Raw genomic sequence first — 25,861 nt, 5'->3', positions numbered from 1 at the left:
GATAGAGAGAGACAGACAGGTGATAGAGAGAGACACACAGGTGATAGAGAGAGACAGACAGGTGATACAGAGAGACAGACAGGTGATACAGAGAGACAGACAGGTGATAGAGAGAGACAGACAGGTGATAGAGAGAGACAGACAGGTGATAGAGACAGACAGACAGGTGATACAGAGAGACAGACAGGTGATACAGAGAGACAGACAGGTGATACAGAGAGACAGACAGGTGATACAGAGAGACAGACAGAGAGACAGAGAGACACACAGGTGATACAGAGAGACAGACAGGTGATACAGAGAGACAGACAGGTGATAGAGAGAGACAGACAGGTGATACAGAGAGACAGACAGAGAGACACACAGGTGATACAGAGAGACAGACAGGTGATAGAGAGAGACAGACAGGTGATACAGAGAGACAGACAGAGAGACACACAGGTGATACAGAGAGACAGACAGGTGATAGAGAGAGACAGACAGGTGATAGAGAGAGACAGACAGGTGATACAGAGAGACAGACAGAGAGACACACAGGTGATACAGAGAGACAGACAGGTGATAGAGAGAGACAGACAGGTGATAGAGAGAGACAGACAGGTGATAGAGAGAGACAGACAGAGAGACACACAGGTGATAGAGAGAGACAGACAGGTGATAGAGAGAGACAGACAGGTGATAGAGAGAGACATACAGAGAGACACACAGGTGATACAGAGAGACAGACAGATGAGAGACGGACAGGTGATACAGAGAGACAGACAGATGAGAGACAGACAGGTGATACAGAGAGACAGACAGGTGATACAGAGAGACACACAGGTGATACAGAGAGACAGACAGGTGATAGAGAGAGACAGACAGGTGATACAGAGAGACAGACAGGTGATACAGAGAGACACACAGGTGATAGAGAGAGACAGACAGGTGATACAGAGAGACAGACAGGTGATACAGAGACAGACAGGTGATAGAGAGAGACAGACAGGTGATAGAGAGAGACAGACAGGTGATACAGAGAGACAGACAGGTGATACAGAGAGACACACAGGTGATACAGAGAGACAGACAGGTGATAGAGAGAGACAGACAGGTGATACAGAGAGACAGACAGGTGATACAGAGAGACACACAGGTGATACAGAGAGACAGACGGGCGATAGAGAGACAGACAGGTCATTCAGAGAGACAGACAGGTCATACAGAGAGACAGACAGGTCATGTGACCCTCTTATCGTGCTTTGTCAGACTTCAGCGCCTCTTCTGATTGGTCGATCACTTGATTGACAGGTCAGGTCAGATGAGATGTCTGATGTTGTTGTGAAAGTGTTTTATATCAGATGTATTTATTGTTGAACAGGTTTAATAAACTTTTAATGACAAAGTGTTTCTGTTTCAGCTTCAGGTCCAGATATTTAAACACACTCATATATCACCTAGACATTTACAAAAGAGGATGATTTAAAGATATTTTAAAAGAAATGTTGGTATTAAATTATCAAAATATATCATTTATAAAGTCAAACATACAAAAAGTGCATTTTTACTCAAGTATAAGATCACTGCTACTTTTACTCAGTGCTACTTTTACTCAAGTACAATATCTGAGCATGGGCGGCGCCAGGATTGTTTTGCTGCAGTAGCTTAGCAGTTGCTATATGACAGCACGGCGTTGCTAGTTCATTTAAAAAAATAAATAAACAAACAATACCAGTGGGCCAAGCACGAGCCTGAATATTGTCGCGTTCACCGCTATTCAAGATCACAGATCACGAGCCTTCAATGTCGAAAACGTTCTCTTTATTTTATGGTATTGACGGCCACAGCCACGCCTTACAGAACCAATCAATAGTATAACACTCATTATGACTTTTCCCCACACTCCAACACAACTCCTACCGTCTCTACTCCCTACACACACACCGGAAAACGCACACGCACACTTGGAAGGGGCGGTCTCTCCCTAACTCCCACCAACAGCATTGCCTAAATAACTTTACAAATGTACTAAACTGCACATCTGATAACTGAAATAACTATTAACTTGGACACGTTACAATATTATCATTAATATTTACAATAAAACATTCCTTTGACACTTATAACATGACTTTGCAAGGTAAGCACAACCAAAATAAGTTTGTAAAAGCAGAATTTGAACACTGTTTCTGTGCTCCTACAATATTTGTGTATAATACCATTACACCCTAAGCGTACACAATAGCGATCGTTCACTGTTTCAACTGGCATGCTGTGGCATTTAACCTCATCACCACACACACACACACACACACACACACACACACACACACACACACACACACACACACACACACACGTAGCAGAGCCACTCACCAATGGGTCAGAGCAGGACAATGCATCTGTTGTTGTGGTTCAAAGCAAAGGCATCTATGATCTCGTGCTCATCGAGGGCTCGTGCTCGTTCTGCATTGATGGACAGCAAAGCCAAATTGCTATTCCTTAAGTCCCCGCTGTTGCTCCTCATGTAGTTTTTGACACGCTGTAAACAAGAAAAGCTGCGTTCGCAGGTTGCAGACGTGACAGGCAGTGTGACCGATATACACACAAGTCTGTGCAGATCAATAAATACGTCCTTGTATGGCCGGAGAAGGGAGAGAAATTCGTGCGTGGTTTTCACAGTTGGTCCCTGCTCTTTTCGGTCAAGGAGCCGTCGCACTTGGTGCAGTTCTGCAGACAGGTTGTCCGTTTTTACCCCATAATACTGGGCCATGGGTGATAGGTGCTCCATCTCAAGGAATGACTTATGTGTTGGATTTAAGGCAGACGTGCCCTGTAGAACACCACAAGATTCAGACGAAAACCGCCTTTTCATTTCATTGACAAGTCTATCAATGACAGGGTAGTAGCAGTGCTTTCGGATGTCATCAGAGGAGGTGAGTGGTGGAAGTTTTCCTGTTGGAGCATCAACTACAAACCCCTGTAGGTGGCATGCAGGCTGAGTCTGACGTCGCTCTTGTCTCAACTGGACGAGGATGCCAGTCTTAGTGGAGAGGGCTTGTGCTTTGTCCAAAATTTCATTCCATGATTTTTCGTTTCGCTTTTCGGAGAGGGATGTAATTACCGACTCAACAAGATCCGTAGCAGATGCCAGTTGCAGATCTGGGGACTGTAAATGGTCAGACAATAATTTGGTGGCCCGAAACATATCCTCAAATAGAGTGAGTTGCACAGCAAAGTGACCGTCTATCAGTGCCTTCACTGCTCGAGCTTCTGTCTTCCTGCGAGCGTTTGACTGCGTGATAATAACCTCATCGAGTGTGGCATAGATAGCTGGCAGTGTTTTCTGAATGGCCCACAGTGCTGAATACTGACAAGCCCATCTAGGGTCTGACAGCTTTTTTAGTTCAACCGGCTTTTCTGTTGGTTCAAGTTCCTTTTGTTTTTTATGGAAAATGTTGTGCACGACAGAGCCAGAAAAGAAATTATACAGCATCTGCACAACTTCAAAAAAATCCCCTGCTGGTCTTACATTCTTGACACAGTCAACTAAAACTAAATGTAGCCGGTGGGCATGGCAATGTACATAAAGGGCCTGTGGCACCTCCTCCCGAAATCTCTCCTGCACACCGTTATTACACCCCGACATGACAGCGGCACCGTCGTAGCATTGGCCAATGCACATGTTGTGATCAATGTTGCATTTACTGAGCGTCTGTTTGATCGTTGTCAAAAGTGAATCAGCGTCTAGTCCATCAGCTGGGGTGAAGTGAAGGAACTCCTCGTGTATGCCATCGTTATGTAAATACCGCACTGCCACAGACACCTGCTCCTTTTGCCTCACGTCTTTGCTCTCATCCACCATCAGTGCAAACACTCCAGCTTCCTGTACTTCCCCACTCATTTGATCCCTGACCATATTTGACATCAGCTCAATTAGCTCATCTTGTATGTCGTGGTGTGTGTACTTTGCATTTCTCGGATTATCGGATATTTTTTTTGCCACAGTTTTGTCAAACTTGCCAATCAGGTCTAAAAGTTCGATGAAGTTCCCCCTGTTTGATGCTCCACTCTCCCTATGCCCTCGTTGTGCAATGGTTTGACACGCAGTGTAACGCAATGCTTCCACAGCTGCCCGCATATATTCCCTGTTTTCACATACAGTTTGTGAATGTCCCTCGCTGAGTGCGTTGCTGATTTTTGAGCCACTCTCTTTCCTTAATTTAAATTCAGACCATGCATCCATGGCGTATTTATGTCCACCACTCACATCATGTGTAATGAATGACTGCTTTGCTCTAACCCAGGTGCTAAATCCGTCATGGGTAAAGGCGGTTTCTTTATGGAACCGGCGTCCTTCGTGAGCAAAATGCCTGCAGGCAAAACAAAATACACTGTCCATAGTCACTGAGTACTCGAGCCAAGTATATTGCTCGTACCATCGGCTATTGAATGACCGCATTTGCAGTCCGTACTTCTTGGTCGGGTATTTTCTCAGTATAGGACGTCTTGGTCCATCACAGGCTGACTGGCTGGTGTCAATTACGGTGTGGAGCGGAGCAGCGCTAGTTCCACCGCAGCTCGTGGTAGCAGCTAGCTGGTCCTGCTGCTGCGGGTGCAGCGGGTCAGTTGGCGGGGGCACCTGTTCTTCGTGGTCCCAATCCTCCCGGTTTTCATTAGAGTGAACATCGGGATCCTTGTGGATAGCAGGGTTGTCCGGCTGGACCGGCTCCGTTGGAGATCGCGGTCGTTTACGCTGACTTGTGACAAATCTTTCCATTTTCGATCTGTGTTCACATACTGAGAGAATTATAACAACATTAGCCAAGTAACAGTTCGCGCTTTAACTTACAACGACCCCAGATAGACCTCGCGAGAATGTGTATAAATATAGACATTTTCATAACAAAAGAATGGGGTTGCTAAGCCGTTGCTAGGCCAATTGTTGGAGTTGCTATAGCAACTCCAAGCTCCCTCCATCTGACAGGAGGGAGCCTCGTTGAGCTGAGAGTGGCACTCCACGGAGGGGGAGTGTGTAGGGGTAGGGTGTAGGGCGTGGTTTGGGATTGTGCCTACATGTCAGCGCGCTCCTCTCACTCCTGTAGCTCCTCCCATTGGTCCGTTACGCTAAACGAAACCCGGAAGTGCTTTGTTTTGATCATGCAGCTGAAATGACTGAAAGTGGAGCTCAGGTAAAAAACAACACGTGTTTCTAACAACAACATATGATTAATAAACGCATATTAAGTAACATATCTGCGTTTTAGCGGCAGCGTTACGTGATTACTTCCCTTTGCAGGAAGTACACGTTTATCTGTGAAATAAGTTTAACAGTTAAAGTGCTTTAGTTTGATAATGAACATCATGCTAATCCTTACATTTATACAATCCAGACTTTATTCAAACATCTTTGTCCCGTTCAGATCTGAAAGGCACAACATCAAAGCAAATAGATTTAAGTAAACAACAACAACAACAACATATTTAACCATCGTTTTAATCTTTAAGAATCTCTGGATGAATCCATGAACACATCAGAATGATCTGCTTTCTGGTTCATTTCTGTCTTTATCCAGGGTTAGGGTTAGCTACATGCTACACTAAGGTCTGTTGGTGAGGGTTAGCTACATGCAACACTAAGGTCTGTTTGTGAGGGTTAGCTACATGCAACACTAAGGTCTGTTGGTGAGGGTTAGCTACATGCAACACTAAGGTCTGTTGGTGAGGGTTAGCTACATGCTACATGCAACACTAAGGTCTGTTGGTGAGGGTTAGCTACATGCTACATGCAACACTAAGGTCTGTTGGTGAGGGTTAGCTACATGCAACACTAAGGTCTGTTGGTGAGGGTTAGCTACATGCTACATGCAACACTAAGGTCTGTTGGTGAGAGTTAGCTACATGCTACACTAAGGTCTGTTGGTGAGGGTTAGCTACATGCAACACTAAGGTCTGTTGGTGAGGGTTAGCTACATGCTACACTAAGGTCTGTTGGTGAGGGTTAGCTACATGCAACACTAAGGTCTGTTGGTGAGGGTTAGCTACATGCTACACTAAGGTCTGTTGGTGAGGGTTAGCTACATGCAACACTAAGGTCTGTTGGTGAGGGTTAGCTACATGCAACACTAAGGTCTGTTGGTGAGGGTTAGCTACATGCTACACTAAGGTCTGTTGGTGAGGGTTAGCTACATGCAACACTAAGGTCTGTTGGTGAGGGTTAGCTACATGCAACACTAAGGTCTGTTGGTGAGGGTTAGCTACATGCTACACTAAGGTCTGTTGGTGAGGGTTAGCTACATGCTACACTAAGGTCTGTTGGTGAGGGTTAGCTACATGCTACACTAAGGTCTGTTGGTGAGGGTTAGCTACATGCAACACTAAGGTCTGTTGGTGAGGGTTAGCTACATGCAACACTAAGGTCTGTTGGTGAGGGTTAGCTACATGCAACACTAAGGTCTGTTGGTGAGGGTTAGCTACATGCAACACTAAGGTCTGTTGGTGAGGGTTAGCTACATGCTACACTAAGGTCTGTTGGTGAGGGTTAGCTACATGCAACACTAAGGTCTGTTGGTGAGGGTTAGCTACATGCAACACTAAGGTCTGTTGGTGAGGGTTAGCTACATGCAACACTAAGGTCTGTTGGTGAGGGTTAGCTACATGCAACACTAAGGTCTGTTGGTGAGGGTTAGCTACATGCTACACTAAGGTCTGTTGGTGAGGGTTAGCTACATGCAACACTAAGGTCTGTTGGTGAGGGTTAGCTACATGCTACACTAAGGTATGTTGTTATCTTCATTTATCCATGCCTCTTCCTTCATATGTGGCTCTTTACTTTTGCTCTAACTCTGTAAATGTCCCCCTCTATGGGACAAATAGAGGGATCCTGGAAACACAGGTAGAGAAGAAGCAGGTAGAAACACAGGTAGAGAAGAAGCAGGTAGAAACACAGGTAGAGAAGAAGCAGGTAGAAACACAGGTAGAGAAGAAGCAGGGAGAAACACAGGTAGAGAAGAAGCAGGTAGAAACACAGGTAGAGAAGAAGCAGGTAGAAACACAGGTAGAGAAGAAGCAGGTAGAAACACAGGTAGAGAAGAAGCAGGTAGAAACACAGGTAGAGAAGAAGCAGGTAGAAACACAGGTAGAGAAGAAGCAGGTAGAAACACAGGTAGAGAAGAAGCAGGTAGAAACACAGGTAGAGAAGAAGCAGGTAGAAACACAGGTAGAGAAGAAGCAGGTAGAAACACAGGTAGAGAAGAAGCAGGTAGAAACACAGGTAGAGAAGAAGCAGGTAGAAACACAAGCAAAGTCTTGAACTGGGATAACCCCCTCCTCTCCCAGGTCTCCGTATAACCTCGACCGGTCTCACGCTGTTCCTCTTGAGTCTGAGGAGGAGTGTTGTGTTTCTGTATATAATCAGTGTGTGATGTGTCTGCAGCTGTTCGCCCGTCTGGAGGCTCGTCGCTGTCTGAAGGACATCGAGAAAAAACTGTTTCCTGGAGACGGAGGACCTGAAAACGGTGAGAAAAACCACTTCCTGTTGATGATCATATAATCATTTAAAACATGTAGTCTGATTCTCCGACTGCCTCAGGAAATGAGCTATGAGCTGTAATCTGGCATCATCTCTTCTGCATGGTCCTTGTTGACATACATCATACTTATACTCTGATTGCCTTGTACTCTGTTCAATGGTATTGTTACAACATTACACACATTGTGTGTTTAACAGAGACAGATGGTAAGGGTTTACATTTCAGGAGGCAAAGGAAGTGAAAAGAGGATTTACAAACGGGTTAAAGGGTGTTTAGGGTTTAATGATGGGATGTAGGACCTGTGTACTTCTACTTCTACTCAAGTACAAGATCTTCTACTTCTACGTCTTATTTCCTGCACTTCAGATCCATCTCACTTTATACTGACTTTCTTTATTACTTTATTAAATCTAACAAAAGACAAACTTTGTCCAAGAATCATCTCTCTATAGCCTCGTCTCAATACCCCTCCTCGACTCCTCTCTTCCCCTCCTCCGGGACTTGACCCGGAAATCGATCAAGACACGCCATTTTGAAGGATGTCCCAATAGCTGAAATGTACACGGAGGAGTCGAGGAGGGGTGAGGGAGGAGGGGTGCGGGAGGAGACGAAAGGGAGGATACACGAGAGCAGACTACGCGGAAGTGTTTTCACTACTCGCGTATCAAAGCCCCGCCCCCACCTTCACAGCTGGCCCCGCCCCCACCTTCACAGCTGGCCCCGCCCCCACCTTCACAGCTGGCCCCGCCCCCACCTTCACAGCTGGTCGATTTCAAGAGAGGAAAACGGAGAACTGGAAGAATGAGTGGAAAAGCGTCACATAAATGTCTAAGTGCTCACAGCTCCGTGGGAATTATTATGTGCAATTCATTTCTTAAGGTTATACTAACAATTTAAGTCATGTTTAATGATGTTGAACGTCACTAAAACATAGCTATTAAGAAAGCTATTTCATAAATGGCTAGATCTTGATAAATAACAATTATTTGTTTTGTTTTGTGTTAAAATATTGAGTAGTTAAATTATTTAAAATGCACAGTCCTGAATGTGGGTTTGTGGTGAATGTGGGGATCTACAGGACACACATGTTCAGAGTAAAAGCTTTCACATTATTATAATTATAATTTTATTGAAATGTACATTTTACACCAAAACGGAACACAAAAGCAGGACCAACCATCATACATTGAATTCCTTGACTAACAAGAGAAAGATTCATCATTTAAATACATATTTAACAACAAATGGGCCGGTTCTAAAGGTTCTAAAGGTTCTAAAGGTTATTCAGTTAAGCCCGATGAGAGGGGATACAGCTGTGCACATGTCATCATTAACAGACGTCGTTTAAGAGTGACGTTTGAGTGAACAAGGACATCCCAATTAATACCTGAGGACTCCTCTGTCCTCGCGTCACCTCCTCGTGTCTCTCGCTCGCATCTTACGGAGGCGGAGCTAAGACGCAAGGAAGGGACGCGAGTGAGGGGAAGGAGGAGTCGAGGAGGGGTATTGAGACGAGGCTAGTGTCTCTGAAGAGTTTCCTCCACAGAGACGTCACATGACAATTAACCAAAACTCAAAGTGATAAACTGGAGGCTGATGATTGATGATTGATGATTGATGATTGACTGTGTTGGACAGGTGAGGTGGTGGAGCTGTACGGATCAGAGGGGACAGGTGAGGTCACATGTGATCATACTCTAACAGGCTCACACGCATTGAAACACTCTGACTTATTGAGAGAGAGAGATAGAAACCTTTGACTCTAAAGGCGCTTTTCCCCTGCAGGACCTCGCACGGCTTAGCACGGTATGGTTAGGCCTTGGTAGGCCAGGCTCACTTTATGCTGCGTCTCCATTACAGTTTAGTAGCTGGGGCGGTAACTATGGTAACGCAGTGTAGGCGGAGCGATCGGCTGTTCGGCGGGCGGAGCGACGCTGCATAAAACTGCCGTGACGTCATCTTCAATGCGAAACACACAAAACCAACACAGCCGTTAGCTGTTAGCACTCAGAGCTCACAGCTCCTCATATCTGTTCAGAGACTAGACCAAAGTTAAACAAGTACAAACCACAGACTGCCTGTGTCATGGTGAATACAGTCGCTGCTTTATTTATGTCTGTAGGCCGTTGTTGTGAGTGTGGACGGTCGGAGCATATATTGCGTTAGCTTAGCCAATCTCCATTTAGAAAACAAGCATATTAAAAGGTGTTTCCCCTGCCGTCTGTCTGCAGACTTGACAAAGCATTAATTCATGGTTTTTACTGAAACATGTATTACAATTAAATCACGGTCAAATATGTTCATGTTGTTGTAGTTGTTGCCCCCCCTTGCCAGCGATTCTCTCTGACCAATCAGCAGTCGAGAGTGTTTACGTCACTAGTTTAGCATACTCGGCCCGGTTGTTGTTAGAACCTGGATTTTGGAGGGCCAGAAAAAAGGTGAAGAAGTCGCCCTGAGCCGGAACTAGCCCTAGTGGAAAAGCAACAAGAAGCGGTGCTGCAGTGGAAAAGCGCCATTATACATCCACACAAATAAACAAGAAGTGTGAGCCTGGCCAGGGTTCACGGAAATGAAAAAGTGAACAATCTAATAGAATATATATATAGAGTATAAACACGAGGGTTCTGTTGGGAAACACTGAATGTCCTCTTCCAATATCAGAGTAACATGATCACAAAGGCCCAACTGTAGCTGTGTTCATGACAATAAGTCTCAATTTTGAGATTTTCAGAAAAAGTAAACATGAGATTTTCAAAAAAATATATGGAGAAAAAGTAATAAAAATAAAAAAAGTCAACATTTTGAGAACGTCAGAATGAGTGACGAGTGAGATTTTTCTAACATAAATGAATGCCCATGATTTAATGAGAGTTTCCTCCCCAGGTAAGACGGAGCTCCTGTACCACCTGCTGAGTCGCTGTCTGCTGCCTCTGAGCGCCGGAGGGCTGGAGGTGGACGTTGTGTTCATGGACACCGATTATAGTCTGGACATGTTAAGACTAGTCAGCATCCTGGACAGCAGGCTGAACGCAGGTACGCACCAACGAAGAAGAAGCATTCAAGTGTCAGGTAGTCACAGGTGTGCTTTTAATAAAAAAACAATGGTAGAATCCTTCTACTTCAGTTGGGGGTTTACCACATTTTCTTGGAACTTTTTGGGACGTTTGTTGACATTTTGACGCAGGATTTGAGCCTTTGCAGACCATTCACATGCACTGAACCGCTCTCCTCTCTGCAGCTCGCTCCTCCTCTTCCTCCTCTGGTTCTGATGAAGAGCTGTTGGGTTCCTGTCTCTCTCGCCTCCTCGTCGTCCATTGCTCCTCTTCCTCCCAGCTGCTCCTCACCCTCCACTTCCTGGAGACGACCTTGACCTCTCGACCCCGCGTCGCCCTGCTGCTCATCGACAGCATCTCCGCTTTCTATTGGCCGGACCGCTGCGAGGGCGGGACCAGCGTCACCAAGCAGGAAGAGAAACTCAGCAAGTGTGCCGAGCTGCTGGGACGACTGCTCAGGTTCTTCTTTTAGGGGTTCTAGAGGGGTTTTAGGGGGTTCTAGAGGTCATTTTGGCAGTTCTAAAGGACTTTTAGGGGGTTCTAAAGGGGTTTTAGGAGGTTCTAGAGGTCATTTTGGCAGTTCTAAAGGACTTTTAGGGGGTTCTAAAGGGGCTTTAGGGGGTTCTAGAGGTCATTTAGGAGGTTCTAAAGGGCTTTGAGGAGGTTCTAGAGGTCATTTTGGCAGTTCTAAAGGGCTTTTATGAGGTTCTAGGGGTCTTTATAGCAGGACTATAGGGCTTTTAGGAGGTTCTAGAGGTCATTTTGGCAGTTCTAAAGGGGTTTTAGGAGGTTCTAGAGGTCATTTTGGCAGTTCTAGAGGGGTTTTAGGAGGTTCTAGAGGTCATTTTGGCAGTTCGAAAGGGGTTTTAGGGGGTTCTAGAGGTCATTTTGGCAGTTCTAAAGGACTTTTAGGGGGTTCTAAAGGGGTTTTAGGAGGTTCTAGAGGTCATTTTGGCAGTTCCAAAGGACTTTTAGGGGGACTATAGGGGTCTTTATAGCAGGACTATAGGGCTTTTAGGAGGTTCTAGTGCTTATTTAGAAGGTTCTAGATGTCTTTTTGGCAGGACTATAGGGGTAATAGTGGTGCTCTGTGTGGTTCTGTAGGTCCCTTATGTCGTTGTATTGGTCAATAAAGAGATTCCTTGCGATACCTGTAGGTGGTTAAAGGGTCCTTTAGGTGCTACCAGAGGTTCCAGAGGTTCCAGAGGAGTTTTAGGTGGTTCTATTGGCCTACTATTCTCTAACACTGTGTTGGGTTCACTGTAAAATGTCGTCTGTGGTTCTTCCTCTCAGGGATTTCCGGATCACCGTCTTCGCCACCTGCCACGCCATCAGGAGGAACTACAGTGGACCCTCCTCTTTTTCCTCCTCCTCTTCCTCTTCCTCCTCGGACATCGACAGGCCGTTCCTCTGCCGCCCCTGGCAGCGTCTCGTCGCCCACCGGCTGCTCTGCTCCAAGGAAACTACAAACATGGCCGCCAACAACAGGGAACCAAAAAGACGTCAGATGTTCACGGTTCACTGCACCTCCTCTTCCTCCTCTTCCTCTTCCTCTTCTTCTAAAACCAAGTCGTACAGGAGCAGCTCCTTCTGCATAACAGACGCTGGGGTGGAGTTTATCTGAGCGGTTTGGGATCTGCAGGAGAACCCGTTTTTTTTTTTTTGTATATTTGAGTTATTGTTTACATGCATTTGTCAATAAAGCTGTAATACAGCTGTGATCCAGCAGGTGTTTCTATTTGTATCAGGTTTCCGCTGCACAGCAGGGAGTCCCAGATACATCGGCAGCAAAGAATACATTTATTAAAATATGTATTATATATTTGAAATGGTTATTAATGTCTATTATTATAATTATTACATTTTTTTTAATATATTTTACTCGTTTTATAATGACTATTGTTAATTATTAATGCTATTGTGAGCTTTATTTAACTGTTATAATTAAATAATTATATATTATATCTAGAATTGATCTTATTATTGTTTATATAATGAATTAATTAATAAAGGCTGTATGTTTGGGGCACGTGCAGCGTGAGTCCGGCTCCTCGCGCTCCACTCCGGGACTTCCGGTCTGATGACAGAAACCGCATCACCAGAGCAGCCCTCCTGCAGATCCCTCCGCGGGGTCAGACACACTTTTTACCTCACGAACAGAAAACCCAGCTAGCTGCACCTTTAATGATCAATCATTATAAAACATATTTATATATTATTCTGAAACGGACCAATCTGCACAACGAGTACTTTTACTGTAACAGAGTATTCATACACTCTGGTACTTCTACTTTTACTGAAGTACAAGATCTGAGTACTTCTATTTTTACTCAAGTACACGATCTGAGTACTTCTACTTTTACTCAAGATCGGAGTACTTCTACTTTTACTGAAGTACACGATCTGAGTACTTCTACTTTTACTCAAGTACAAGATCTGAGTACTTCTACTTTTACTCAAGTACAAGATCCGAGTACTTCTACTTTTACTCAAGTAAATATCTGAGTACTTTTACTCAAGTACGAGATCTGAGTACTTTTACTCAAGTATGAGATCTGAGTACTTCTACTTTTACTCAAGATCTGAGTACTTCTACTTTTACTCAAGTACGAGATCTGAATACTTCTACTTTTACTCAAGTACAAGATCCGAGTACTTCTACTTTTACTCAAGTAAATATCTGAGTACTTTTACTCAAGTACGAGATCTGAGTACTTTTACTCAAGTATGAGATCTGAGTACTTCTACTTTTACTCAAGATCTGAGTACTTCTACTTTTACTCAAGTATGAGATCTGAGTACTTCTACTTTACCAGTGTGTAGGAATACTCTGTTAAATATAATAAAATAGTGGAAATATATATTTTTATGGCAGTTTCTTTACATAAAACAACTGTGAGACACAAGGATAAAATATCTAAAGATGGATTTAACTTCGCATTTCTTTATTTCTTACAGTTTTATAGTTATATTTACAGTTACACAGTTAGATGTACTCCCCACAGTGAGTAGTATTCGGGTTTCTTCGGCCCTACTTCTTCTCCTGCTGCTTGCTGACAGGAGGCGGTGCTTCGGTCGCTCCCAAACATGGCCTCCATGACGGAGCGACCGCTTCAACTTTAATTTTTTTCGCCAGTTTTTCAGCTCTAAAACCTGCTTTTTCGCCTCCACTTCTTCCCGGGAAATGTTTGTTGTGATCGTGTCGATATGGCAAACTCGTGACCCGAGGTTTTCTCCCGGGAAGAGAGTTTAAACTGATCGGTTTTAAGTTGAAGCTGCAAAGCTGGAGAGGAAAAAGAGAATTGCATCAAATCAGTAAGAAGGCTTTTCCTCCCTCTATCTCCACTCGTGTCCAGCTTTTAATCCCCGCTTGTGTTTCTGTATCAATTTATACTTGCAATGTTTACATAAAGCGACGAATAAAGGCGCGTTGGAGCTGCTTTCTGATAGCATTTAGCATGCTAGCTGATGCTACAAGCTAACAGAGAAGTGATCAGCAAACTGGACGGTGCGAAGGTAGCTTACATGCTAGCTAATGCTAATGCTAAGATAGATAGAGGAAGCTAACGGCTAACTGCTAACTGCTCGGTTTCTACTATACAGATAAGACAGTATTTACTTTATTGATCCGTATTGGGACATGTTTTGCAGGTAAACTAAGCATTGCACATGACGTGAACATGTACACAAATAGACGTGAACATAAAACACAAACATCTGAAATAGGGTCAATAAACATAAACACAGTTAGGGAAGAGACGTTGAGAGATAAGTACAAAACAATTACAAAACTATATGTTAAGAAAGATGTTATAACATTTAAGATATAGTTAATTAATTACATAAAATATAGATGTAGCTAATAAACACGTACAGTATACTATATTTGTATTTTCGTCACAGCAGCATGTAAACAAAGCATTACATATGATGTGAACATGGAAATACATGGATTTAAACATTAAATATATCTCAAAATAGGAAATAAAAAAGGACTTTAAAGTTAAATATATACATACTGACAGTGGAAGATGTATATCTGTGAAATAAACCCTATGAAGGGCCAAATACAGCTACTACTATATAGAAGTAGGATATTATTAACATGGACGATGCATTAAATACATTAAATATCAATAATGCAATATATACAGATGGAGTCATTGTGATTTTTGTCCAGTTAGCACTTTCATATTGATCCAAATTGTTCCTACTTCATGTCATTTCAAACTTTATTGGTTAGTTTACACAGACAGGGAATCAGCTTGGTGTATTTGATCAAAACGTGTGATACAATACTGCAAAATACTCTGTTAGTATAAAGTATTCATTCAGTAGTAGTAGCAGGAATAGCTCTAATAGTACTTGTAATAGCTCTAGTAGTAGTAGTGATATTAGTGATAGTAGTAATATTAGTGATAGTAGTATTATTATTGATAGTAGTATTATTATTATTATTATTAGTAGTAGTAGTAGTAGTAGTAATATTAGTGATAGTAGTAGTAGTAGTAGTAGTAGTATTATTAGTAGTAGTATTAGTAGTAGTAATATTAGTGATAGTATTAGCTCTAGTAGTAGTAATATTATTGATAGTAGTAGTAGTAGTAGTAGAAGTAAAACCACTCTGTATAAATACTGCTCCAAGTACAATACTACTTGTGTGAAACTACTAATACATGACACAACAGTTTGAAAATACTCATGTTTCTTCATTAAAAATGTGTATAATTGACTAGATCTATGTTATATGTTGGTTCCTGTAAATATCATATAGTGAACATTACACAGACACAGACATATATGTATATATATATATATATATATGAAATATCAAATAACAGGAATATTTATGTCCTTTTTTGTAAATATCATATAATGTGAAGTATATAATAATATTTTTAATTAAAGTGGTCTGCAGATATTCAGAGAGGTAGCTTGTGTACAAATGTGCAAAATATTCGGAGGGTCGTGCAGGACTGTCTTATTTAGTAGTAGTAGTAATGCTATTAGTAGTAGTAGTAGTAGAAGCTCTTATAGTACTTGTAATATCCTACACAGATATATATATATATATATATATATACACATGTACACAAGATATATACAAATATCATATGTATGTGTAGTACTATAATATTTTTAATTAAAGTGATCTGCAGATATTAAGAGAGGTAACTTGTCTACAAATTATTTAGAGGGTCGTGCAGGACCGGCTTACTCACTACTTAAATGAAACAAATTACAGATATGTCTCTTCCCCTGAATCACACCTGACCCCTGACCTCTCTGTCTTGTGTTTATTACCCAGAATGCCGTCTGAGGCTCCTCCCCAGGAGCCTCGGGACCGCGGCCCGTTGCCCCCCGTCACGCGGGCCGGACGCAGCGCTCAGCTGGCCAAAGAAGCCGCCACAAGCCCCGCCTTCGAGAGGCGCTCCAGGGGCCGACCTCGCAAAGATGGCCCCCCGACGCCCCCACCTCCAACACCTACACCTCCCAAAGCCAGGAAGTAAGTCTGCTCCTATTGGCTAGCGCTCCAACATATTGTACATGATAGGATAAAGTGGGCGGGACATTTCTAAGCTGGTTGACCTGGTAGTGATGCTTGTGGTACTAGTTGTTGAGACACTACATACTGATATACACCTGAACATCAGCAGGAGAGGACTCTTTAAAGCAGAGACACTACATACTGATATACACCTGAACATCAGCAGGAGAGGACTCTTTAAAGTAGAGACACTACATACTGATATACACCTGAACATCAGCAGGAGAGGACTCTTTAAAGTAGAGACACTACATGCTGATATACACCTGAACATCAGCAGGAGAGGACTCTTTAAAGTAGAGACACTACATACTGATATACACCTGAACATCAGCAGGAGAGGACTATTTAAAGCAGAGACACTACATACTGATATACACCTGAACATCAGCAGGAGAGGACTCTTTAAAGTAGAGACGCTACATACTGATATACACCTGAACATCAGCAGGAGAGGACTCTTTAAAGTAGAGACACTACATACTGATATACACCTGAACATCAGCAGGAGAGGACTCTTTAAAGTAGAGACACTACATACTGATATACACCTGAACATCAGCAGGAGAGGACTCTTTAAAGTAGAGACACTACATACTGATATACACCTGAACATCAGCAGGAGAGGACTCTTTAAAGTAGAGACACTACATACTGATATACACCTGAACATCAGCAGGAGAGGACTCTTTAAAGTAGAGACACTACATACTGATATACACCTGCACATCAGCGGGAGAGGACTCTTTAAAGTAGAGACACTACATACTGATATACACCTGAACATCAGCAGGAGAGGACTCTTTAAAGTAGAGACACTACATACTGATATACACCTGAACATCAGCAGGAGAGGACTCTTTAAAGTAGAGACACTACATACTGATATACACCTGAACATCAGCAGGAGAGGACTCTTTAAAGTAGAGACACTACATACTGATATACACCTGAACATCAGCAGGAGAGGACTCTTTAAAGTAGAGACACTACATACTGATATACACCTGAACATCAGCAGGAGAGGACTCTTTAAAGTAGAGACACTACATACTGATATACACCTGAACATCAGCAGGAGAGGACTCTTTAAAGCAGAGACGCTACATACTGATATACACCTGAACATCAGCAGGAGAGGACTCTTTAAAGTAGAGACGCTACATACTGATATACACCTGAACATCAGCAGGAGAGGACTCTTTAAAGTAGAGACACTACATACTGATATACACCTGAACATCAGCAGGAGAGGACTCTTTAAAGTAGAGACACTACATACTGATATACACCTGAACATCATCAGGAGAGGACTCTTTAAAGTAGAGACACTACATACTGATATACACCTGAACATCAGCAGGAGAGGACTCTTTAAAGTAGAGACACTACATACTGATATACACCTGAACATCAGCAGGAGAGGACTCTTTAAAGTAGAGACACTACATACTGATATACACCTGAACATCAGCAGGAGAGGACTCTTTAAAGTAGAGACACTACATACTGATATACACCTGAACATCAGCAGGAGAGGACTCTTTAAAGTAGAGACACTACATACTGATATACACCTGAACATCAGCAGGAGAGGACTCTTTAAAGTAGAGACACTACATACTGATATACACCTGAACATCAGCAGGAGAGGACTCTTTAAAGTAGAGATACTACATACTGATATACACCTGATCATCAGCAGGAGAGGACTCTTTAAAGTGGAGACACTACATACTGATATACACCTGAACATCAGCAGGAGAGGACTCTTTAAAGTAGAGACACTACATACCGATATACACCTGAACATCAGCAGGAGAGGACTCTTTAAAGTAGAGACACTACATACTGATACACACCTGAACATCAGCAGGAGAGGACTCTTTAAAGTAGAGACACTACATACCGTTACCTGCTTAGTCATTGAATCCACTGAAGATCATTTCTGTGTAAATACTTTAAGAAAGCATCAAAAGTTAACCTGTTTAATTTGGACATAATATCAATATCAAGGTGTTACATTTCTCAGTGAGATTTGTAGACGGTGCACAGGTGTTTTAGTGGGCGGGGCCTCAGGTGAACTTCCTGTCTGACCCTTTAACCTACATACGTGTGTGTGTGTTTACGTGTGTTTACCAGCGTCAGAGTGCAATATTCCAACTTTCTGGTGTGTCTGAAACACATCACGGCTGCCTTTCTAATTCATTAGGCTTTATTAATAACTAACACTGAGGGAAACACACACACACACACACACACCGGTCTGCAAGAGTGGGTGTGTGTGTGTGTTGGAGAGGAAGTGGTTAAATTGCATGCTGGGTAATCAGCAGAGAGGAGGAGGAGGGGGATGTGTGTGTTTGTGTGTTATGGAATGGAGTCAGCTCCGGGTTTTACTTTCTGCCACACACACACACACACACACACACACACACACACACACACACACACACACACACACACACACACACACTCTGCTGTGCTATTGATATGATGATGATATCTGATGTAACATGAATAAAGTGATGTGATTGTTTTTTTATTGAGTTTCTAATGTGTGTGTGTGTGTGTGTGTGTGTGTGTGTGTGTGTGTGTGTGCAGGGGGCGGAGTCGAGGTCGAGCCCAGGTAGATGATGAAGAGAGTATGGACGCCACGGAGAAAACCCCCCCCCAGAAGACAGGTGAGTTTACCTGAGCTTCTCTGATGATTAGTCTCATCTTCACTGTGTTCACGTTGATTGATTAAATGTGTGTGTGTGTGTGTGTGTGTGTGTGTGTGTGTGCACAGAGGTGAAGGAGAAGACAACAGGACGTCGTCGCTCCACCTCCAGGAGGAAGTCCAACACAAACCCAGAACCTGATCCAGAACCAGAGCCAGAGCCGGACCCTGAACTCGGTCAGTGCAGTTTAGTTAATTTAATTTAACTTATTGATTATATCTGCTATTCTTTTAACCAGTATATCATTTTAAAGTAGCTCCTTCCTTTCATCAGACACATTTGTATTCCTTATTATTTATTATAGGAATAAAACTAAATAAAGGATATTGTTTTAATTCAGTTGTATTTCCCATTCATAGAGACCCTTCCCCTGACCCCTCTCCCAGCGCCGGCTGCCCCCAGTCCTGCTCCAGCTTCCAGTCCAGAGAAGGAGCCTCCCGTCAGACCCTCTTCCCCAGACCTGATCCCAGTCCAGAGCCCTGGTCCTGGTCCTGGGGAGGAAGAGGAGGAGGAGGAGGAGGTCCAGCCAATCCTTAGCCCCGCCCCCATGGATCAGAGCCCCGCCCCCTCCAGTCCTCCAGCCTCCCCCTGCCCCCCCCTGGAGGACGAGGACTCTCTCTCTCCCCTCTTCCAGCTGTCGGACGAAGGGGGATCGCCCACCCCCAGTTTGGGACACACCAAAAAACGGTGAGACTGTGTGTGCTGAACGTGTGTGTGTGTGTGTGTGTGCTGAACGTGTGTGTGCTGAACGTGTGTGTGTACGTGTGTGTGTGCTGAACATGTGTGTGTACGTGTGTGTGTGTTGAACGTGTTTGTGCTGAACGTGTAACCTAATATGACGCATGTACACGTGTTGTACGTGTGCTTTACGTGTGTGTGTACGTGTGTGTGTTGAACGTGTGTGTGTTGAACGTGTTTGTGTTGAACGTGTAACCTAATATGACGCCGTTATATGTGTTGTACGTGTGCTTTACGTGTGTGTACGTGTGTGTGTGTGTGTTGAACGTGTGTGTGTGTGTGTGTGTGTGAACGTGTGTGTGTTGAACGTGTGTGTGTGTGTGTGTGTGTTGAACGTGTGTGTGTTGAACGTGTGTGTGTTGAACGTGTGTGTGTTGAACGTGTGTGTGTGTGTGTGTGTGTTGAACGTGTGTGTGTTGAACGTGTGTGTGTTGAACGTGTGTGTGTTGAACGTGTGCTTTACGTGTGTGTACGTGTGTGTGTGTGTGTGTGTGTTGAACGTGTGTGTGTTGAACGTGTAACCTAATATGACGCATGTACACGTGTTGTACGTGTGCTTTACGTGTGTGTGTACGTGTGTGTGTGTTGAACGTGTGTTGAACGTGTGTGTGTTGAACGTGTGTGTGTTGAACGTGTGTGTGTTGAACGTGTGTGTGTTGAACGTGTAACCTAATATGACGCCGTTATATGTGTTGTACGTGTGCTTTACGTGTGTGTGTACGTGTGTGTGTGTGTTGAACGTGTGTGTGTTGAACGTGTTTGTGTTGAACGTGTGTGTGTTGAACGTGTGTGTGTGTTGAACGTGTGTGTGTGTTGAACGTGTGTGTGTGTTGAACGTGTGTGTGTGTTGAACGTGTGTGTGTTGAACGTGTGTGTGTTGAACGTGTGTGTGTGTACGTGTGTGTTGAACGTGTAACCTAATATAACGCCGTTATGTGTTGTACGCAGTGTTTGAATTACCCATTTGCTTTCGGGGGAGCCCTATTTTCCAGTGCACATCCTGCTACTAAATATGTCACACGCACGCTCTGTTGACTGGCGCAGCAGCGCGGATTCGATCAATTGCTATAAAATCACTCTGCTACTACAGACGGTGTCACTACAGACGGTGTCACTACAGACGGTGTCACTACAGACGGTGTCACTATGTCACTACAGACGGTGTCACTATGTCACTACAGACGGTGTCACTACAGACGGTGTCACTACAGACGGTGTCACTACAGACGGTGTCACTACAGACTGTGTCACTATGTCACTACAGACGGTGTCACTACAGACGGTGTCACTACAGACGGTGTCACTATGTCACTACAGACGGTGTCACTACAGACGGTGTCACTACAGACTGTGTCACTATGTCACTACAGACGGTGTCACTACAGACGGTGTCACTACAGACGGTGTCACTACAGACGGTGTCACTACAGACGGTGTCACTATGTCACTACAGACGGTGTCACTACAGACGGTGTCACTACAGACTGTGTCACTACAGACTGTGTCACTATGGTCCTACAGACGGTGTCACTACAGACGGTGTCACTACAGACGGTGTCACTACAGACGGTGTCACTACAGACGGTGTCACTATGTCACTACAGACGGTGTCACTACAGACGGTGTCACTACAGACGGTGTCACTACAAACGGTGTCACTATGTCACTACAGACGGTGTCACTACAGACGGTGTCACTACAGACGGTGTCACTACAGACGGTGTCACTACAGACGGTGTCACTACAGACGGTGTCACTACAGACGGTGTCACTACAGACGGTGTCACTACAGACAGACGGTGTCACTACAGACTGTGTCACTACAGACTGTCACTATGTCACTACAGACGGTGTCACTACAGACGGTGTCACTACAGACAGTGTCACTACAGACGGTGTCACTACAGACAGACGGTGTCACTACAGACTGTGTCACTACAGACAGACGGTGTCACTACAGACTGTGTCACTACAGACGGTGTCACTACAGACAGACGGTGTCACTACAGACTGTGTCACTACAGACTGTCACTATGTCACTACAGACGGTGTCACTACAGACGGTGTCACTACAGACGGTGTCACTACAGACGGTGTCACTACAGACAGACGGTGTCCACTACAGGACGGTGTCACTACAGACGGTGTCACTACAGACGGTGTACACTTACAGACAGACTGTGTCACTACAGACTGTGTCACTACAGACTGTCACTATGTCACTACAGACGGTGTCACTACAGACGGTGTCACTACAGACGGTGTCACTACAGACAGACGGTGTCACTACAGACTGTGTCACTACAGACAGACGGTGTCACTACAGACGGTGTCACTACAGACGGTGTCACTACAGACAGACGGTGTCACTACAGACTGTGTCACTACAGACTGTCACTATGTCACTACAGACGGTGTCACTACAGACGGTGTCACTACAGACGGTGTCACTACAGACAGACGGTGTCACTACAGACTGTGTCACTACAGACTGTGTCACTATGTCACTACAGACGGTGTCACTACAGACGGTGTCACTACAGACGGTGTCACTACAGACGGTGTCACTATGTCACTACAGACGGTGTCACTACAGACGGTGTCACTACAGACGGTGTCACTACAAACGGTGTCACTATGTCACTATGTCACTACAGACGGTGTCACTACAGACGGTGTCACTACTAAGACGGTGTCACTACAGACGGTGTCACCTACAGACGGTGTCACTAACAGACGGTGTCACTACAGACAGACGGTGTACACTACAGACTGTGTCACTACAGACTGTCACTATGTCACTACAGACGGTGTCACTACAGACGGTGTCACTACAGACGGTGTCACTACAGACGGTGTCACTACAGACAGGCGGTGTCACTACAGACTGTGTCACTACAGACAGACGGTGTCACTACAGACTGTGTCACTACAGACGGTGTCACTACAGACAGACGGTGTCACTACAGACTGTGTCACTACAGACTGTCACTATGTCACTACAGACGGTGTCACTACAGACGGTGTCACTACAGACGGTGTCACTACAGACGGTGTCACTACAGACAGACGGTGTCACTACAGACGGTGTCACTACAGACGGTGTCACTACAGACGGTGTCACTACAGACAGACTGTGTCACTACAGACTGTGTCACTACAGACTGTCACTATGTCACTACAGACGGTGTCACTACAGACGGTGTCACTACAGAAGGTGTCACTACAGACAGACGGTGTCCTACAGACTGTGTCACTACAGACAGACGGGTGTCACTACAAGACGGTGTCACTACAGACGGTGTCACTACAGACGACGGTGTCACTACTACAGACTGTGTCACTACAGACTGTCACTATGTCACTACAGACGGTGTCACTACAGACGGTGTCACTACAGACGGTGTCACTACAGACGGTGTCACTACAGACAGACGGTGTCACTACAGACTGTGTCACTACAGACAGACGGTGTCACTACAGACGGTGTCACTACAGACAGACGGTGTCACTACAGACTGTGTCACTACAGACTGTCACTATGTCACTACAGACGGTGTCACTACAGACGGTGTCACTACAGACGGTGTCACTACAGACGGTGTCACTACAGACAGACGGTGTCACTACAGACGGTGTCACTACAGACGGTGTCACTACAGACGGTGTCACTACGCCGGCGGCTGTGGCCGTTGTTGAAGCCTCTTCAGGCTCTGCATCGGCAGGCCTCTCCCTCGGTGTGGAGCTGCCAAACTCGACCCGCTTACAGCCGGCCAACTAACTAAAAGTTGGTCCATTCACGTTGTCATTTTTAGACTCCTTCGCTTCTTTGCATGTGAATCCAAAAGCTGCGACGCTTGGCTGTTTTCGTTTTGCCATATTTTTTATTACAAAGCCAGAGTTAAAAAAATATCAATATGAACATTTCAAATACCGTGCCGGCTTCGCCACCGTAACCATAGCAACGTAAGTAACGTAAAGAATGCAGCGCCGCCACGTACAGATGCCAACACCCAGAAATATTCACAAATATAAAACAAATATTCAGAAACTGTAATGAACAATAACTATTATTTATTTACAGAAACTCAACATTTCTAATCTGTGTGACACAAATATGCACGATTGTTTTGGGCTCCCCCTATTTATCTCAAAGTCGGCCTTCAGGGGAGCTCCCCCCCTCTTCGGGGGAGCCAAGCTCCCCCTGGCTCCCCCCCATTTCGAACAGTGGTTGTACGTGTGCTTTACGTGTGTGTACGTGTGTGTGTGTGTGTGTGTGTGTTGAACGTGTGTGTGTGTTGAACGTGTAACCTAATATGACGCCTGTATACGTGTTGTGTGTGTGTACGTGTGTGTGTGTGTTGAGTGTGTGTGTGTTGAACGTGTGTGTGTGTTGAACGTGTGTGTGTGTTGAACGTGTGTGTGTGTTGAACGTGTGTGTGTGTTGAACGTGTATCCTAATATGACGCCTGTACACGTGTTGTACGTGTGCTTTACGTGTGTGTGTGTGTTGAACGTGTGTGTGTGTTGAACGTGTGTGTGTTGTACGTGTGTGTGTGTTGAACGTGTATCCTAATATGACGCCTGTATACGTGTTGTACGTGTGCTTTACGTGTGTGTTGAACGTGTGTGTGTGTTGAACGTGTGTGTGTGTGTGTGTTGAACGTGTGTGTGTGTGTGTGTTGAACGTGACCCAATTGCCTGTCTTGTTTATTCAATTTTTCCAACTATCTGTACTTTCCTCTATAAACAATGTGATGAGGTCTCAACACATCTCCCCCCCCTCCCCCACACATATCTCCCCCCCCCTCCCCCACACATCTCTCCCCCCCCTCCCCCACACATATCTCTCCCCCCCCCCATCTCCAGGTTGAAGCAGTGTGCCTTCTGTTCCCTGGGCTCCGCCCCCCCCCTGGGCCTCGGCCCCCTGGTGGTGTTCGGCCCCACGCCGGGTTACATCCCGCTGCACATCCTCAACAGCCGCTCGCCCCCCCGATCGAGACAACGACTGCCACGACCACTGTTACCACGGAGACCAGGCCCCGCCCCCGTGAGTCCAAATAAGAGCATACCATCATCAAACCATTAAACCCCCTCGTTCTTTACCATTTGTAAATCCACCTTTTACACTTCCTTTGCCTCCTGACATGTGAACCCTAATGTCTCTGTTACACACGAGACTAACAACACACTCTAACAGAGCACAAGACTAACAACACACTCTAACAGAGCACAAGACTAACAACACACTCTAACAGAGCACAAGACTATCAGAGTATAAGACTATGTGTTTGAAACGATTATATGATCATTTGACACGCCACTAATGAGGTTTGACATTAATTGCGTGTGTGTGTGTGTGTGTGTGTGTGTGTGTGTGTGTAGGTGCAGCAGTCCAGAACAGTGTGGTGAGTACAAGCTTTTTCTCTCCGTCTGATATAAATATACATTTATTTTATGTAGAAATTTAAGATGTTGTTGTTGTGATGTTTTCTAATGTTTTTCCGGGTGTTTCAGAGTCTTCCTCAGAGTTCCTGGATCAGTTAGGACCCGTCGGCCTTCCTCACGACATCAACGTCCAATCACTGTTCGACCCCACAGGTACAGGAAGTCCCCTTTAAACCCCCTTTATTTCTACTTTGAGTTGTTCACGTCTCACACTGCACTGTCACTTTGATTTCTTAATGCTCTTAATGTCTTTCATTTTTGTAAAGCACTTTGAATTGCCTTGTGTTGAAAGGGGCTGTCTATAAATAAACTTGCCTTGCCTTAACTCCTGTCGTCAGTCCTTCCTCAGATAAATCTGACTGTGTGTGTGTGTGTGTGTGTGTGTGTGCAGGTCAGTGCTGTGCTCACCTGCAGTGTGCAGCCTGGTCAGAGGGGGTGTGTCGAGGCGAGGGCCAATCACTGCTCTACGTTGACAAAGCCATCGACTCAGGAAGCACACAGGTACCATATTATTATGTATTTTGTAAGTCACAGTCACAGACATGCCTGTGACCTAAGTTGTTCATTGCCATATCTACACTGTAGCTACAATAAAGCCTTGAAACTTGATATATGTAAACATGAACTAAGCCCCGCCCCCTTCTACCTGTCCTCAGGTGTGTGCGTTCTGCTGTCGGCTCGGAGCGTCGCTGCGTTGCCGGGAAACAAGCTGTGGGCGGAGCTTCCACTTCCCGTGTGCTGCAGCCGCCGGAGCTCTGCAGAACTGGAGCCAGAGACACACACTGTGCAGCAGACACACACACTCAGGTACACACACACACACACACACACACACACACACAC

At 44.7% G+C, this 25,861-nt stretch overlaps 2 protein-coding genes across 3 annotated transcripts; both read left to right on the top strand.

Annotated features, from left to right (window-relative positions):
- The first annotated feature begins 5,070 nt into the window (after positions 1-5,070).
- xrcc2 (X-ray repair complementing defective repair in Chinese hamster cells 2) lies at positions 5,071-12,393 on the top strand. Of its 2 annotated transcripts, XM_034115437.1 has the most exons (6): positions 5,071-5,171; positions 7,415-7,496; positions 9,150-9,185; positions 10,395-10,544; positions 10,750-11,023; positions 11,858-12,393. In XM_034115437.1, the coding sequence occupies exons 1-6, from the start codon at positions 5,151-5,153 to the stop codon at positions 12,186-12,188; spliced, it is 894 nt and encodes a 297-aa protein (XP_033971328.1). In that variant the 5' UTR covers positions 5,071-5,150; the 3' UTR covers positions 12,189-12,393. The 2 variants fall into 2 exon arrangements, with proteins under 2 accessions (XP_033971328.1, XP_033971329.1); XM_034115438.1 differs by lacking the exon at positions 9,150-9,185.
- A 1,257-nt stretch (positions 12,394-13,650) lies between these two features.
- On the top strand, positions 13,651-25,452 carry LOC117470626 (vegetative cell wall protein gp1-like). The gene is made up of 9 exons (XM_034115441.1): positions 13,651-13,879; positions 15,873-16,070; positions 18,714-18,793; positions 18,901-19,008; positions 19,192-19,519; positions 24,440-24,620; positions 24,956-24,978; positions 25,088-25,171; positions 25,410-25,452. Coding segments are annotated over exons 2-8 (918 nt in total). The 5' UTR covers positions 13,651-13,879; position 15,873; the 3' UTR covers positions 25,089-25,171; positions 25,410-25,452.
- Positions 25,453-25,861: the final 409 nt, after the last annotated feature.

This window comes from Trematomus bernacchii, unplaced genomic scaffold (assembly GCF_902827165.1).
Source record: "Trematomus bernacchii unplaced genomic scaffold, fTreBer1.1, whole genome shotgun sequence".
NCBI lineage: Eukaryota > Metazoa > Chordata > Actinopteri > Perciformes > Nototheniidae > Trematomus > Trematomus bernacchii.
The sequence above is the reverse complement of the archived record's forward strand: the minus strand, read 5'-3'. Positions and strand labels throughout refer to the sequence as shown.